This window comes from Fistularia commersonii, chromosome 26, assembly GCF_037954325.1.
Source record: "Fistularia commersonii isolate RoL2024-O1a breed Wild chromosome 26, RoL_Fcom_v1.0, whole genome shotgun sequence".
NCBI lineage: Eukaryota > Metazoa > Chordata > Actinopteri > Syngnathiformes > Fistulariidae > Fistularia > Fistularia commersonii.
In genome coordinates, this window is record NC_141309.1 from 5,618,554 (window position 1) to 5,637,114 (window position 18,561).

Consider the following 18,561-nt stretch of genomic DNA (forward strand, 5'->3'; position numbering starts at 1 on the left):
TTTTATACTATATATCAATACTATACACATATACATTTTAAAATATACTATATTATAAATATACTTAAAAGAGGCGACAAGCTTGCGGAACATAAATGGATGTCGTAAGGGGTGTAACAGCCACGAACAGAAACATCGGTACCTGAGTGGCAACTGATGCAGTCCTTCTTCCCCACATCTGAGCATGTTTTACACGAGGGGTAACACTGCTCACATTCACCTCGACCTGAAACACGTCAGATGGAAATCAGGAATGTGTCACGTGCAGAAAGGCTTTCCGAGTTTCTAACAATAAGCAAATTGCAATCAACAGGTATTCTTAGTTCCAAATATTACGTTGTACTCAAAACAAAGAGGATACATTTGTGTATATATATCAACTTAAAAACAGGGTGACGGTGAAATTCAAGTGAGTTTGGTCATACTGTTTCTGAAGAATTTCTCAGGGCAGGAGGATAACTGCTTGTTCTTCAAACACTCTCCGTCACTCAGAGTGAATTCCTCCGCACAGGAGTCGCAGTCGTCGTACAGTGGACCTCCGCAGGTGCGACACGCCTTGTGACAGGGCTCACACTCACGGCTCTCCTCGTCCACAAAGAAACCTTCCTGACAGTGTTTCACACATTTTCCATCTGGAGAGGCACACACAGTTTGGTTTGTCTTTCCAGGGAATAATACAAGCTGTTGGCGGATGTTTGTGATCACTCTTACTGGGTGGTGACTGATAATAGAGCATCATTCTTTGGGACAAAGATGTGCAAGATGGTTCCAGGGTGAGGCTCAAAGAATGGATGTGAAAATATATCACGTTAACTTTGCAAACTCACATCATCAGACAGCCTGAATATATCTGATTCAGTTTGAAGTAAAGTTCAAGGATGGAGGAGTTTGAGGGAACTTAATTTTTGTTTAGTCCAATACATCAAGATCCCTTTATTCCCACACCTTTTTCATGATTGATTATCATCAGAATCAGAATCTCTTTATTTGCCAAAAGTTATTAAAAAAAAAAAAAGTTAACTTAGCAATAAATCACTATAAAAAAAATTGTGCTTTGAAAAAAAATATACAATTAAAGTTAAATTTAGGTCATATTAACATCATTCAATCATATCTATATACCACTTATCTTGCACTCATGGTTGCAGCCATGCTCAGGGTATCAAGGAAATTAAGATTATTTTACTGTATTAAGATATTACATATGTTATCCCAGCTGTCGTTGGGCAAGAGGCAGGGTTCCCCCCTGCACCGGTCACATGAAGAGGCATCACCCACTCACACATCTCAGGATCTCCACTGATCCTCCTGCATGTTTTGGACTTGCAGACACAGGAAGAACATGGAGGCTTCCCTGCTGGAATCAAATCAGGGACCATCTTGCCGTGTGGCGGAATTACTAACCATCAACCACCGTGCCGCCCAACATAAACGTTATCATTATCATCATTATGATTTTTGTTTTTATTAGTGTTGTTATTTTGGCAGCTGACATTGTGGTCTGTAGTGAGAGCAGGGAACAGGTTGAGGAAAATCTAGAGAGGAGGAGAGGAATGAAGGTTAGTCGCAGCAAGACAGAATATATGTGGGTGAATGAGAGGAACCCGGGTGGAACGGAGAGGCTGCAGGGAGTGGAGATCGAGAAGTTGGAGGATTTCAAGTACGGAGCAATGGAGAGAGTGGAAAAAAAGGTAAAGAAATGGGTTCAAGCTGGTTGGAATGGGTGGGGAAAAGTGTCAAGGGCTACTATGTGATAGAAGACTATCAGCCAGAATGAAAGGAAATATGCACAATACAGCGGTGACACCAGCCATGCTGTAGGATCTAGAAACAGTTACAATGACAAAACAACAGAAGGTAGAACTGGGGGTCAAAGAGATGAAGATGTTGAGGTTCACTTTGGGAGTGACCAGGATGGATAGGATCAGGAATGAGTCCATCAGAGGGACAGCACATGTTAGATGTTTAGGAGAGAGAGAAGGTCAGAGAAGCCAGACTGAGATGGTTGGGTCAAGTAAAGAGGAGGGATGGTGAATATATTGCTGGACGGATGCTGGAATTGGAGCTGCCAGGCAGGAGGTCTGGAGGAAGAGCAAAGAAAAGATTTACGGACGTAGTGAGAGAAGATACTAAGTTAGGAGGATACAGAGAATATTGTTCGATGGGGAAGTTCGGGTCGAAAAAAAGAATAAGATTGTTATAATTTTTGGTGGTAAAAGTCAGAAAAAAAGTCAAAAGTCAGAAATGACCAGTTAGTGGAATCTTTGTTCGGAGTTCTGTGGCTAGGCGGACTTGAGGGAAGATTGCGCCAAATACTACCGGAGATGTAGAATCCGTCTTCGCACCAGAAGCATTGGGACTTATCGCAGATTAAACATCGGGGGTCGTCACATGGCGAGCACACCATGGTGTCCGTCACACCGAAGGTCCGGTCCGGGCAAACCTGATGACACTCGGAGTTGAGCCTGGAAAACGTACAGTAGATGCAGACGCTATGAAGGAAAGAGTGGAGGCACTGAGGAAGGGTTTCGGCACAGACACATACTTATAGTAATTTTCTTCACATTTGAGGCAGACAGTTTCCTGCTCCTGGTGGTGTGATGGCTCTGTGATTTTGGGCAGAAACAAAAAGAGTTTTCACAGTTTTCTTTCAAAATAAAATAATATTTTACAGTCAGTGCTTGTACCATTTACTTACATCCTACAGGTAACTTGATGTAGGGATTTTGTTTGCGCGGACATGTGAAGCAACAAATCATACTAATGAATCTGTGTCATTTGAACAAAAAGGAAATATCTAAAAAATTAATTATTAGATATTACTATATTCTATTAAATAAATACTCTACACATTCCATCTTATCCTGGCTTATCTGTGTTGAATAATATAATAATAAGTTGAATAATAATAATAATAAAATTCATGTTGAGAATAAAAACAAAATAAATAATTAATAAAAATTAAAAAAATATACAATGATTATAACTCATGATATTGTATATAGAAAACATGTGTTAACACATGCATTGCAAATCATAACATATACATATATGTGTGTGTATATATATATATATACACACACACACACACAAACATATATATATATATACACTCACACACACATATATATAAAAGTTTAGTTTTTTTTGGTTTTGAGAAGAAGGAACCAAATTATAGATGAACTGGTGATGACAAATAATTTGCTGTTTATTTTCTGAATGAACAAATAGTAATATTATTATTGAAACCTCTCATCTACTTGATTTACAGTTTCAAAGAAAAAAAAAACAGGGGGGAAATATTTGATTCTGACCCGTGACCCTTCATTTCCTCCAAAAAGGATCTCATTCGTTACGATTTATTTCCATTTATGTTTTCCTCCTTTCATTTATTAAGTGAAATTTGAAAGTAAATACAATTACAGTGTAATTGACATGTAATTGCAGTGTCCTTTTCCCACCAGCAGGAGGAACCCTTACAACATACAATGAATGTTTTCCAGTTGGTTGTCAGACAGACCTGATCACAATTAAAGTGGGATCAGAGCAAATCGTGGATCAGACTGATGCGTGTTTTTCACTGAGAGCGTCTGTCAGCATCACCGCGCCACCATCACGTGTTCACGTTGTACGGCAGGTGTGTGAGCAGCAACACGCGTGTGTCATGAGTGACAGGTTTGGAAAGCCTAGTGGAGCCTGGACAACGCAGTATTGATCAGTAATTGAAGTTGCTGTGTGTGAGGGAGTCCTTGTACACACACACACACACACACACACACACATAACAGAAGAGGGGGTTATTTTTATACCATAATTAATTCCTGCTGTCAATCAGAACAAAACAACAAGTAACCGAGGAGGAACCCGGCTGTCATCCCTCCGTCCGGTGATGATAAAACATCTCCAGAGATGCAGGCTGGGAGATGGAGAAAAGACAGGACCAGACAAGGACAGGAAGAAGCCACGGAGAAATTGCAAAAGGGGAGACGGAAGAAGAGATGGAAATAACAACTTATAAAAAGACCGTTCAGAAAAAAAGGGATATTTGACCCCCACACCTTCTTCTTCTCCGCCGTGTCTCCCTCCAGCACCCTCAGCTTAACACTGCGAGCGGTTTGCACTTCAATGCGGTCGACAAGCCACTACCTGCGAAAGCCATTACTCATACAGAGAGAGGGTGAGACTGGAAGAAAGGAAAAGGTGGGGAGACGCACAGATACAGAACAAGAGAGCGGGAGCGAGGAGCCGGAAATCATGCCCTCGGGCTGTGTCTATGCGAAGGCAGAAAAATAGTGTCTGCATAAATATTAACTGTGCAAGCCAGGGGAGGGGGGCGACTTCAACAGAATTTAAACTGGCATACCCAACCTGAGGTATGCACTTGTGGAATGTGCAAGTATACACACACACACACACACACACACACACACTTACATATGATAGACACGCACATCACTCTTATTCAAGGTCAGAGAAAAGGGAAACAAAACCATTGTGAATGTTAAAATGCAACAGTTTTGACGCAAGGCAAACATTTAGACGAATATACGCAGTTTTTGGGAAGCGGTGAATAGATTTGTGAAAATACATGAAGCACAACGTCTATGAGGAGGGAGGTTTTCTCCAGAACTACTTTCCGCTCCAACTTACTGACGGTTGAGATCCTTAAAAAACAACGTCAGTAAAGTCGCGATGGCCAAATAAACGGGACGGTGAACGAATCGAAGCCCTCGGATTGCGGATCGTCGGGTGATTCTGTGAGACAGGAGGGGTTCGATCCGGCCGGCTTCGCTTTGTCACATGGCTTCGGGGCACGTGCTCATCCGAGCCACGTTTGAAATCACACAAAGCCCGGACGGATTTTAAACCAGACACCTGCGGCTCATGATTAAGAACTAACAGTATGCAGAGAGGACAGGTGGCGATGCAGCGAGGGCTGCGATTCAAGGAACGCGTTTTCATTAACGTTCGAAAGGGCCTCGGATCTCCTCGCTTGGCTCGGAAAAATTGTTCCACAAAGCAGAACAGACGCATTTGCCGATGCGGTTTTGCTCCGAGATGCTGGAACCGCCTGTCAGAGGAGCGGAAAGTATTGCTTTTTAAAATTAAAAACTCACGACCCACCCATTCAGTCCTGCCATTATTCACTGCGTCATTGTTTCGATGCCAATTTGTTTCTGGTCTATCAATAGTTTTAACAATATTTCTCTGTTTTTCGTGATGAAAAGAGTATTCCTCTCGGGTCATTAACGCTGTTTTAATGAATTCAATTTCATTTCACTTTTTTAGTGTCATTATCAATTAACTTTGTCAATATGATAATCAAGTATTAGCATTAAACAATAATGCTACGGCTTATAATCTGCGTTAAATTCTATTTTGCTTTGGCGATAAAGTTTGATTGATAGATTGGAATTGCTGGGAGAGATTGGGCTGTACAAAAACACATTACACATGAAAATATGCATTAATTTGAATTCACAGAGCGTGGCTAACACGGTTTTGAGCGATTTTACATTTAATTTGACTGCAAATGAAGAAATGAATACATCTTCATGGAAAAATATATATAAATTGATAACATTGTTGAATTTAAGGGTGTGTAATAATATCACAGCAAAAAAAACACATATTCATCCATAAATTTTCTTATTACGAGAAGAACCGTGGCGTTCCTCTAAATTCTACAAATAAAATTCTATTGAACGATAAACGTCGTAATCTTTTAACTAAACTCAGTCCTTTTTAAACCTGATGCCAGATCTGAACCTCGGCGAGGAGGGAAGAAGAAAAAAAAAATACATCAGCCAACCGTCTTTTCAGCCCCAGAGTCATTTGTCTGAAAGCGCCCGGTGCAGTTGGAGCTGCAGGCCCACACATGGAGCCAGCATATACACGTGTGAGATGCCAGACGCGCACATTATGAATTACAGGATTTAAAAACTTTAATCCACTAAGTGACATGTTTAGCTCGCTGAGGCGTGATTATGAGGAGAGAGAGAGCGAGAGCAGGAGGCGAAGGCAGCAGTGAGAGGAAGGATGGTGAATATTCCAAGCTGAATTTATAATGACATAATAGCAGCCCGTCTCCACCACAGACTAACTCAGCACAATAGCAACGGTCTACGGGATGTTACTGATCATTCTTGGAAGGAGGCGATGCTCATCCTCATGTGGTTTGCACTTTGGGGAGAGGTATGAGGGGGCAGGGAGAGAGCTCGGGCAGACCGAGCGCCATTGGGGAAAGACGCGTTACCGTCTGTTTGGACACAAGTTTCCTTCCCCCCCCCCGAGGGGAACCTCTGCGCGGCGGGCTCTCGGAACGGGATAAAAATCCCATGCGCTGCCGATGTGGCGTCATCTCGGGAAACGACAAAGTAAATGCGGTGCGAATTAGCACATTTTGAGTGCAGATGGCAGTCGGGAGCACGGCCAGGTTTAGAAATATGTTGAGGTTCGCTTTGGGAGTGAGGAGGACGGAGGGGATCGGGAAGGAATCCGTCGCAGGGACGGCACATGTCCTGGAGATCAGGTCACACTGAGGTGGTTTGGACATGCACAAAAGAGCTGAAGATCTGGGCAGAAGGAGGTTGAGGTTGTAACTGCCAGGCAGGAGGTCAGGAAGACCACAGAGCAGGTTTATGGATGGAGAGACAGAAGACGTGAAGTTAGTTGGTGTGAGAGAGGAGGATGCAGAGATAAGGTTAGATGGCCGTCACGACCCCTGAAGGGAGCAGCTCAAAGGAGAGGAAGAAGAGGAGGTCTCACATTCTGTGGTAGACAAAGAACTCAGATTATTTACTGGAATCAATAAATTATTAAAAAAATTAGAAAGTAAAAAAAAAGACTAAACTCTGAGTAAAAGTTGGTTTGAAACTGGTGAAAAAGAATACCATATGAGACAATAAAAAAGGACACCATGACAGAGCCAAAAGTTAAGGTTCATTATGTAAAATGTGTGACACTGATGTTGAAAATACTTTGTCATAAGTGCAGTTTGTAAGTGTCGAGCCACTTGTAGTTCAGTTTGGCAACCTCACGCACAAACATATACATATACATTTACATATACATATGTGTGTATGTGTGAGTGTGTAAAACCTATATATACACACAGTGCAGTTTGTAAGTGTGGAGTCACTCATAGCTCACTTATATGTACATACATATGTACATATATATATATATACATACCGGTATACAAACACATATATGTGTGTGTGTGTGTGTGTACACAGTGCAGTTTGTGTGGAGCCACTTGTAGTTCAGTTCAGCATCATCCCAGACATACATATATACATATACACACACACATAAACATACATACATGCATATATATATGTGTGTGTATATGAGTGTGTGTATAGGAAGTGGTGTCTCTACTCACTGTGGTTGCACTGCTTGCAGCCTTCATCACAGGGCACACAGTCCCCGTTCTCTGCATCCACCACCTCTCCTGATGACCGCAGCGCATGAAACCAAAAGAAGAAGTGATAAAATGATGACTATCCAATGACAGAACAGAAATAAAAGGTTGTGCGGGGACGGATTAATAAGGGAAACCCATTTCCGCACATTTCCGTGACTTGTGGCAACCCGAACCGTGATGAGGATTGTGATTATCGCTGCGATGTCACTTTTAATTACAAGTGGAGAGGAGAATGTCAGATGAGCGGCCAGACGGGCAAAACAAACAGATCCCTGCTGCACCATCCGCAGCAGATGAAATTTCGCCCGCTCCAGAGTTCAAGCTGTCTGCGGAGCGTGTCGAGACCTGCCTGCCACATATGATAAGAATTTTGTCTCATCCTCCCACTTTAACACTCGATATCCCCACATACTAACTCTCACTCTTCACCTCTGGCTCACATGTAATGTAATGAAGCCGAAACTCCACACCTTCACCGCCTCGTATCTTAAATATATCCAAAAAATCTCCCCCTTATTTCTCAATCCTCTTTTGGCCGGCAGCCACATTTGATCTCATGCGATGAGATCAAGCGCAGCGTGTTCATCTTTCACAATTTCTTGGGAAAAAAAAAAAAAAAACCTTGATGGATGCATTTCGCCTGCTTGGGCATTCACAGTCGATTTCATGCGGTAATAAGCTCCTGACTCCGTGCCAGTGGATGACAATTATGGTGTTTCACGCCATGTCTTCTTTCAATCGCATGCACATTTCTTTACAGCGTGAAAGCGCGGCAGAAAAGCTCAGATACTCATATGTCGAGGACCCTTAACTGAATCTTCAAAAGCACCTGAGGCCCCTCGAGAAATGGCAGCACAGAAGGTTGAGCAGATTCTGCCCGGCTGAACACAACCAGACACAGCCTTGACTGCGACTTCTTTAACAATATTGGGGATCGTGTGTGTGTGTGTGTGTGTGTGTGTGTGTGTGTGTGTGTGTGTGTGTGTGTGTGTCATTGCGTCAATATCTGCAGAAGTGCACGAGGCTCCGAACAAAAACCTCCATCTGCTCCTTTCTGCTGCAAACGTGGTGCAAATGATTTTCTTTTCAAATCAACATCACATGTTGAGACTTTCACTTTCACCAAAAAAAAAAAAAAAACAGGGAGGGGATGGAGGCATTTTATGTTTGTTTATTGATTTGGTGCTTGATTACGTTTAAATCTCAGCTTAGGAGAAACTGCTTTCCAACCCTAGGAGTGTTTTGCAGGCTAAAAATCTCCACCGCTCTTTTGCCATGGATGTAATAAGACACAGAATTTTCATTATTAGTCAGACTATTTATTTATGAAAGAGTGAATGTCTCGAACTCCGTCCCGTGATCTCATCCGGCTCCCCGAGCGGCCCCTCACCTGCACTGCATTCTAGCGGAGAGCACCGTCCGTTCCGGAGCCGGTTTCCTCGGCGACAGCGCAGGCAGTGGGCCGATCCCGAACAGAGGATGCAGTCCGGGGGACAGGATTCACAACGTCCCTGAAAGGAGTGGAAGAACCCCTCGGGACACGCATCCCGACACTGACCCTGGAACAGGTAGCGGGCCGTGCCAAACGTATCTGCACGGAGAAGGAATAACAAATAGAAATCTGTACGAGAGCTCCGGAGTGACCATGCAAGCCGATACTCAACAACTATGCAGACATTCTCAGACAGGGAGTCATTAAAACATGCCTGGTTTGTGTCTCACTCATTCTGAATGTCACAGCAGACCAAACATTTTCTATTCTGGAGAAAAGTTTTTCTGTCTTTCTGTAAAAGTGTGTGTGTGGGTGTGTGTGTGTGTGTGTGTGTGTTTGCAACACTTTCACATCTGTGATTACCCCCGTCTTTATTTTTGGTCATCACCTCCTCTGGGCCTCTGCACTCCTCTGTGTCATCTTCCCCTTCCCGAAACCGCATCGCTATCAGAGGTCAATAAGCTGCTTGGCATGTGTCGCTCAAGCATGTGTGTGTTGGAAGGAGGAGGTGTGTGTGTGTGTGTGTGGAGAGAGGGCAAGATAAGACAGGTTGTTTTGAGAGAGAAATGACACGGTTGGGGTTGGGGGGGGTCTCTGATGGAGGGTCTCTTCATGCTATTATTGTTATGTCTCATTGAGCTTCAGATAGAACTGCAATTAAACAGAACCACATTTGCAAACAGTCTGACAAAGTTACCGTCCGACTGAGACACACACACACACACATACACACACGCACGCACGCACACACACACACACACACACACACCCACATGGAGCGGGGAGAGCGTTCGAGGGAGAAATCTGGTGTTAATCTTTTCCTTGGCCGTCTGATGTCTGTCAGCATGTGTGTGTGTGTATGTGTGTGTAGTTGGGTGTGTGCACACCACAATCTCTCTTGTGTAAATACTCATTCTGACAGCCATAATACTGTCTGTGTCACTGTGATAAACACAGTAACGAGTATATTTCTTCAGCTGTGAGCTTCTATCGATCCCCTGGTTTTCATCCGATCGATCTCCATCTTCACAAGTCGATTTTTTTGAGGTCCAATTAGCGATTTTTAGATCCGGTGGTCACAAAGTCCAACCAACAGATGAAATTGTCACACGTCGTAAATTTGTGGGGTTTTCGTCTTTTTGGAATACAGTATTTAGGAATGATACAAACACAGGATGTCGAAAGGCGGACGGATTGGTTTGCAGCTCGAAACCGAGCAATGCGGACGTGAGGAATCGCGTTACTCCCATCCGCGTCCGGCCGATGGCCATATGACCCATTTAATTCGATTAATTGACCTTTGGAGGATATAGATCAGTGGAGTCTGACTCACGTCATCTTTGGCTCCATCCTTCATTCCTCCAAACAACTTCTTTTTTTTTCTTTCCTCCATCTGTCCATTTGCGAAGTTGATTAACCCACTGTACTTGTTTGGAATTTTGTGCTCATTCATTTACGATTCACATATTTTAGTTCGCCCTTTTCATTCGCCCTGTATTGTCTTGTGTTTTTTCTACAGTAATATAAAAAAAAACTCTGTGCGGGAAAGTATAATCAATTTCAACAAAAATAATCACTTATTTCAAATGGCATACTATTGATATATGTGAAATTTGTTAATAGTTTCACTTCCAAAATAAGTAGTAATGAACAAAAGCCATGGTTATTATGTGAAATGGCTTCCTCTTGTATAGCCTTTACGCTTGATTATGTTCACCGATTCACACACACACACACACACACACACGCACGCACACGCACACACATGCACACACTAATGCCATGCAAGGCTCTAGCCAGGCCATCGGGAGCAATTTGTTGCCTTGCCAGAGGACACTTCGGCGTGCAGACAGGAGGGGTCAGAATAATTGTCGTCAGAATCGAACCGCCGACCTTCGGAACGGCGGGACGCCCGTCGTACCTCGGTCACAGCTGGTGCAGTTATCGGGGCCTTCGTCCGTGCACTCCTGGCAGGTGTGGTGACACTGGTGACACTGCCTCCCCATCGCGTAACGCCCCCTCTGGCAGCGAATGACGCAGCTTCCGTCATCGAAGAACCTGCAGGTGAAGGTGCAGATTTGACCGTCTTTTTGCTGTTGTCTAGGGTCGCTTTGTTCGTCTTTGTGTCGCGGTGGACGTCACGCCTTTGGACGTCCGAGCCGTCTCTCACCGTGTTGAAGGACAGCTGCTGCAATCCTCTCTCTCGGGCCCTGTACACATCTGGCACGTAGCGTCGCACAGGTGACATTTCCCGTGTGGACTCATGTACTCTCCTGCAGGCGGAACAGCGACAGTGAAGGACACGACCCGAGTGAGTTCCCCGTTCTTGGGGAGCGATTCCTACTTTTTTCGTGCAGATTTCGTGTTCTGCTCGTATTTTTTTTTTTTTTAATTGTCGTCAAGTGTTCCGCTCGCTTTTTATTTCGGGAGGGTTTTTTTTTTTTGACGTTTCGGCAATTATAATCAACATTCGGCCGTGATTGTTTTCGTTTCTTTGGAATCCAGCTCATTATCCGAGCGGTTGTTCAAGTGTACGGTAACAGCTGTGTCACGTTGGCCTGTCTTCTCCTCTCTGTTTTGTGTGTTTACCGTTTGAGGATAGCGAGGGTTTAAAAATACCCTCACAAAACCCGAGTTTTTTCGTCCAAAACATCAAATTAAAAAAAAAAAGTCCGTCGTAGGACCGACATGCTGCCTAACTGCTGAGGGCTTTCCTGCTAAAAAGATCTGAGACATCGTCCCGATCGTACAGATAGACGGCCAAATAAAACCAAACAGAGATTATCATTGTTTTCCCGGTTCGAGCGGATGGTTATCATAAGCGTGGAGTTACAACATCTCAGCTGGGTAGATAACGGCAGAATAAGTTTACATTTCAAAGCAACTCTTTTTTTTTTTTTTTGCATAGGAGAAAGATCCTTCATGACTTCAGATCCTTTTTTTTTTAGCCTGAGGTTTCTTTACAGGTTTCTTCCTGAGGACGGAGTTGGTCCGCTGGGATCTGGCCCTGAGGGGTTAGCGCAGAATTTACACAGGTCTGGTAGAGTTTTTAAAATTGAAATATGTAAATTAAGTCATTCATTGCTTGAACTAAAGTCAAATGGACCAAACTTTTTAGGTAACTTCCAACAGTATTTCTAAAAAGGGTCTTTTCCTTCAATGAATACTGACTAAATCCCGGAGAAGAGTTGGATCCTCTGCAAAGCCCACGTTTTTCTGTTAAGTCCGACTTGTCAGAAAGACACAGGTGGTCAGTGCAAACCAACCTTATCTGTGCTCTAACACACAAAGTCGATGACTACTTTGGTTTTACACTAGCGATGAATTTTGAGCATTTAATTGGGTGCATTTAACTGTTTTCATTTTCTTTTGAAGCCTGAAGAAGTATTTTAAAAGTTGATATTTGTTTGGGGACAAACTTTTAATGGCTCCTGTCGGGCATTGATTTTTTTTTTTTTATGTGTTTTTGCTTTATTTCAGCCAGCGTTCCGGCCAAATCTAGATGTAATTTGATTTCCCGAGAATATAATAATCATATTTGACTAAAACAAGCATTTTCAAGGTGCGTATTACTTGCTGTTTAGTGATTTATAGTGCACTGGAGACATTTCACGAGAAAAACAATATTAAATCGGAATTCTCTGACAACGTCAAAATATTTGCTTTCTGTTTGAGAATGAGAATCTCTTCCTACATGTCCGAATTCCTTACAGTCGAAAATGCGCGTGGGTTTCAGTTCGGAAAGTTGTTGCAAAACTCGGTAAAGGGGCGGAAAACTGGGATTAGTGGCACCAGTAATCTCAACACCTGGCAAAGCATTTTGTACAGTCACTGGCAAAAATCGGGAACTCAATCATAATACGCAGGCAATTTATACTTTCCTTACATTCATAATATGGACGGAAAGTATTTTGTCTTACAATGCTGGAAAGTAAAGCTCTGTAAATCCAAAAAGAAAATAAAAAATCAACCTTTAGCTTCAACCTTGGCAGAAGTGAAAAGGCTTGGAACAAAAGAGGCACTAACATTGTCTCCTATCCCACCTTTGTATCGGACAAAAGTGACAGACACTGGCTAAGGCATGAAAACGAAGCTGTGTGTGTGTGTGTGTGTGTGTGTGTGTGCGTGTGTGTGTATTCTTCTAGGCATCGGTGAAGTTGTCTGTGCTCTCTGGCTTTCGGTGAAATGCTCAATTGTTCCTTTCAAAACAAAAGAGCTTCTTTGTGTACAAACACAACAGGCGGCGGTTTCCCATTTAGCAGAGCTCTGCCGCAGCCATTCACGCAGCCCCCGACACCCCGACACCCCTGAATTAACGCCATCGCTTTCCCTCATGCACAAACATTTTCTCCCTGTCTTTCTGTTTGTCTTCCCCTCACTCACGCACACAAACAGAAAAGGAGCCAAATTCTCAAGGGACGAAAAAGATGCACGGCTACAGTCAGCAAAAGCCGACACTTTGGACTCCCACTGCCAAACGGAGGGAAGAATGAGCAGAGAAGAAAGAAAGCCTGTCAGTCGACGGGGGGAAACTTTTTGCTGGACTTGGCTGACCTCTCCGAGACATTGACAGTCTCCTCTCAGGTTCTGTGGCAGATATCACACCGACATCAACCACACCTGCTTCTGAATCCCAATTTCCTGGCCTTTCCACCTTGCGGTACCTGCGCATTCGGTATTTGAGGGAGGAAAATACAACACCTCGCTCGCCGTATTCGAGTGAACGAAAATGTAGATTGTTGTTAAGGGAGTTCGCGTCCGTTCTTCCCGAGCCGGATTAATCTCATTCGTCTTCGTGGGGAAATTTGTCCTGGATGTTTGATCTGAGGGCCCACTAGCCAGTACCTTCGGTCAAACACGGGGAGGATTGCCGAAAATTCGTGTCCCGTGGGGGTCGGAAACACCTGGAAAAAAAACACAGCGCTAGATATTCCTCGCTGCCCGAGGGCCAGAAGAAGCTAAAAAAAAAAAACAAGTACGTCAAAGTCCCTCTTCCTCCTACAGCTTGAGCTTCACCGCGTAGTGATGTATGTGACTTCGACCCCAGAAAAGGGCTGTTTTTACATTCACGGTATAAAGTTTCCCCATGTTCATTTGAAGCCTGATCCAAAGAGGAGAGCCAATATGATCGGAACATCGAATATATGCGGAAAACGATCCCAGTCCGATATTCCAGGACTCCGTTGTTGTGACCCAAACGTAAAAGTTTACCAACTCTGGCTTCCGGTGGTTCTGCTTCTTAAATAAAAAACAATTGCATGGGCAGCGGATGTACCACAGAAGCGTTCTGTGGATCGCACGTACTACAGAATCGCTACTTGCCTGATTTAAACTCTCGGAATAATATGCCGAATATGGTTACAACAACTTCTTGCTCATTAATATAAAAACTGTCAGGCAGATGTTCTGTTCCAGCGCAGATACAAACCGCAGCAGCCGTGACTCCAGAACACCAACCCGACCTCACCAAGAACACAGAACACTAATTTATCTGTGGTTTATAAAGTGTGTTTGACGGGGGTCGACCCGAACGGCAATTACTTCCTGTCTCTTTTAACACTTCGAGCCGCTCAGCGTCGAAGAGGACATCTGCAGCATCCGTCTGCTTTCGCTTCTCTTCGGCCATTTCACTTTCCTAATTTCCCATCAGTTCTATAATAGTAATTACAATGGAAGAACGTACAATATCCTTTGGGTTGAAACTGCATTTGATGGCCTCGGTGCCGGTAATTCATAACAAGACGATTCCCGCTGAGCTGATGAGATGTTCCACATTCGGTTTGATATCATCGCTCTCAGGTTTCAAACTGCCTATCTACCATCCACTTCAGACAATGAAATTTCCGTTTTCAAAAATCAGCTACCACTCGTATTACAGACCTTCCAACCTTCTATCTGGCGGAATTCAAATGGTTCAGTGCTGACAACGTAAAAAAAAAAAAAAAATATATATATATATATATATATATATATATATATATACAAACATGTTTAGTGGAGCATCATTCAACAGACAAGAATCCAGTAACTGAAATAATTATATCAATGACATGAACCAAAGATAAAAATAAATCAAAAACAACAGATTAAACATTTTAATAGGAACATTTAGGTAAAAAAAAAAAAAAAAGAAAACTAGGACTTTGAGTAACATTAATAATGCATTCTCACAGATATGTCACAGGTACACAATAAGAACAGCTTTTATACGAGGTGTATATGCATTTGTGTGTGTGTGTGTGTGTGTGTGTGTGTGTGTGCACTAATACCGCAGTCTAACGTCAATTCAAGTCATCTTAAACAATGACCAAGAATAAGTTTTTGTTAACCAAAACAGGGGATTCATCATTCTTTATTACAAATATTCAAGAACCATAACCAGTTGACAGTACAACAATTCATCTAATACTGTAAATGCTCAAGTTGCAGGTTTGAAAACCTGCACAAATAGAATAAGAATCTTAAACATTATTGTTGCTGTTCTTTATTAGAAAGCAGCACCAGAATAACATTGGACTTTCATACGGTGACGTTGAGAGACAGACAGAAGGAAGGCCGGACGTCTGGCATCTGTCGGCCACGGAAGTAAACTTTTGGCTCAATAATGTTACTGACAGTCCTGGTTCTGCTGAGTCAAGTTCACGTTCAGGTTTAACAATTAAAATGTATATGAAAAATAAGAAAAAAAAAACAAAAACAAAATTGCCTAAGTGTGTGTTTTCTGGTATCTCTTGGAGTGACCGTTTCTATTTTTAGTCATAAGACAAAATCCCTTTTCAACTTTGAGCCGTGGCTCCGCTTCAGCAGCTCGGAGATCTTTACCTGCGCTAGAAGAGTGAGGAGTGTTTTGTCGGTGCCTCGCACCGTCCTCCCGTCTTGAAGAGTTGAGCGAGCCGACGTCTCACACGCACTGCCGCCGCGGTGGAACGATGAACGCAAACGTTCAAACTATATACTTAAGAGAGCAGGTTACACAAAGGGATGCACCGAAGCTGAGCTGACACCAGATTAAACAATTACCGGACAACATTTAATCTATCGGGGGTTAAATATGGAAACCAAACTTATAATATAATATTTAAAAAAAAAAAAATCTGCAGACCCCTGTATATGAGCTATATTTCTCGGATCTTTATTCAGTGATAAAATAACTTTGGAGCTTTTTAATTGTTCAGTCACAGCAATCGATACTCAGCAAAAATTTTAAGTTTCCAGAATTGGCATCGTGAGTGGAAAATGGACGTCAGCGCATCCCTCGTGCCACTTATCCAATAGAACTGACGGCGGTGTTTCCTTCCCCGCAGAAAGCTTAGAAATGACTACGGACTCATCTTGTAGTACCTCTGGAAAGAATCAGTGCTGCCTGGGCTTCCATCGAGAAAACAATGGCGCTCCCCTACACACACCCCGGCAGACAAACACAATTCAGAGGGCACGGCTGTGTGTGTGTTTTCCTTTAAACAAATGCCACGAGGTGATTTTGGTCAGTAACATGCATCGGCCTTGGGTTCGAATGACCCTGGAATCTGTGACTGTAGTTGCTGTCTGCCCCTTATGTTGTGTGTGCGTGTGTGTGTGTGTGTGTGTGCGCACTCATTTTTGTCAATGTCTTAAATGTGCAGTGCATGTATATGCACGCCATACAATTCCAATATGCATCTATACATGGTGTGTGTGTGTGTGTGTGTGTGTGTGTGTGTGTGTGTGTGTGTGTGAGGGGGGGGGGGGTGTCTTTTGCTTTGCTAACCAGCCCCAACAGACGTTACTTTCACATCGCTGAATGAGCTGCTTTTTTCAGATCTGCAACGTATATTTACAGGCAGAGCACCAGGGCCTTTCCTAATGTATGTTCAGTTTCCATCAGTTCAGCATTGACATTGGAAAGAGATGAGAAAGAGGAGCCAAAGTAAAAAAAAAAAAAAAAAAACGCGAGCGGCCGTATTCAGAGATCTGCCGCGCTGCTCCCGTTTTAGCTGTGCACCCTACACTGGCAACAAAAACAAAAGAAGGTTCAATTATTTTGGCATTGATGCTTTGGTCACAAAATACCGACACTTTTATTCATTTGTTTGTTTTTTTTTTTTTCCCACTTTTGTTTTCATGTTCTTGAAGAGAGTCCTAGTCGTGTAACAACCTGACCACGTGTGTGTGTCCCAGTACAGAAAAAAAGGTAGGTTTGTTGTAGTCCTGTCATCGCACCTCCGATGCAGTCCCTTTAAAGAGGCACAGATTCTCTTATAAATTATGTGACTGTGAATATATGGGTGGGCAGGGGGGGAGGCTTGAGAAGAAGAGGTGTCCCCCGCACCCCCACACCCCCCCCTTCTGCACTCCCTCTAAGCTCAGTGAGTACGTCCAATCACCCCTTCTGCGAACACGTTCTGCAGCACAGTTGCTGCAGCACTTTCCTCTGGCAGAGATTGTTCTTTTTAACGAGCATGCAGAAACTGCCTTCCGCCCAAGATTCTTCATTTGCTTTCCACAGACCAGGAAGAAGAGATAAAGTTCAGAAGGAGGGTAGAATGGGAGGGGAGGTGGGGGGGAGCGATATGCACACGTGCACGCGCAGGTGGGACGACGTGGGGCGGTCGAACAGCGTGCGATTGGTCAGAAGAGCGTTTGGGTGACAGGGAGAGGATATTTTTTTTTTTTATTTTTTTTTAGGATCCAATCACAGGTGGTGATGATCGGGGCGAAGAGCGATCGAAGTCCGGTGGAGTGATTGGATCCATGCCAGGAGGAGGGAAAGGAAAACAGATTTGGGAGGAGAAAAAAAAAAAAAACAGAGAGGGAGAGAAAACAAACGTCACACAATTAGAAAATTGAAAAATTTTGAAAAATTCACAACTCATTTTGCATCATAAAGAACTTAAAGTGGACAACCAGACTGTCTCTTCAATTAGCTGATTTTTTTTTTTTTTTTAAAGTAAGTGAAATAAAGCACCGTGTGCTCAAAAGTTAGATTATTCAATAATAACATTAAAACAATCTTTCTCAAGGTAAATTCTGGTATTCTCTGAGTTAAAGCCATTATAAAGAAATTTGAATACAAATTGTAATTGCTTGGTGTCATAAAATGGGCTCTCACTGCTGATATTTTTAAAGGTTACCAATCACAAATTAGTTATCAGGCTTTCAGAATAATCGTGTATAAACGTGAACATAAACTTGGATGGCAAACTGCCACAGAAAACAAATTGTAGTCAACATTTTGACAGTTGGGCAGTAAGAAACAGATTGGATGTGCACTTTAAACAAAAGCATTCATTAATACAAGCGAAAGTCACGCTCCTCTTCCTTCGCCTCCTCCTGAGACCTTTATTCCGGCATAAGTTCTTTACATTCATCAGTGTCACATTGAACTGTGAGCGGGGAAACGGGTAAACTCGCCGAGTCGGCGGCAGGAGCCAAAAAAACATGCACATTTTGAACAAGAGTGAAGCGATAAAGAAGCGTGGCAATGCGAGTAAGGGAGCGGGTGAAATATTTCAGAGTGGAAAAAAATGGAGAAGATACAGAAGATGATACATTTAAAAGATCTTGGTCTCTTTGACGTAGAAAGTGTTAGAACACAGGGACATGAATGCGTGAGTGAATGGCTCGTCGTGCAAATGTCACCTTCAGATAAAGAGCACGAAGG

General features: G+C 43.0%; 1 protein-coding gene across 3 annotated transcripts in view; it reads right to left on the reverse strand.

Annotated features, from left to right (window-relative positions):
- Positions 1 to 18,561, reverse strand: part of pcsk5b (proprotein convertase subtilisin/kexin type 5b) — an 82,874-nt gene that overhangs the window by 9,222 nt on the left and 55,091 nt on the right. For 2 of the 3 annotated variants that reach the window (XM_086173648.1, XM_086173649.1), the window contains one exon: positions 15,258 to 17,396. In XM_086173648.1, the coding sequence (XP_086029774.1) occupies positions 17,281 to 17,396 (116 nt within the window). In that variant the 3' untranslated portion in view covers positions 15,258 to 17,280. Of the gene's footprint in view, positions 1 to 142; positions 227 to 425; positions 633 to 2,319; positions 2,466 to 2,545; positions 2,607 to 7,387; positions 7,457 to 8,825; positions 9,021 to 10,842; positions 10,980 to 11,091; positions 11,195 to 15,257; positions 17,397 to 18,561 lie in introns of those variants that run through there. The other variant, XM_086173650.1, reaches the window with a different exon arrangement.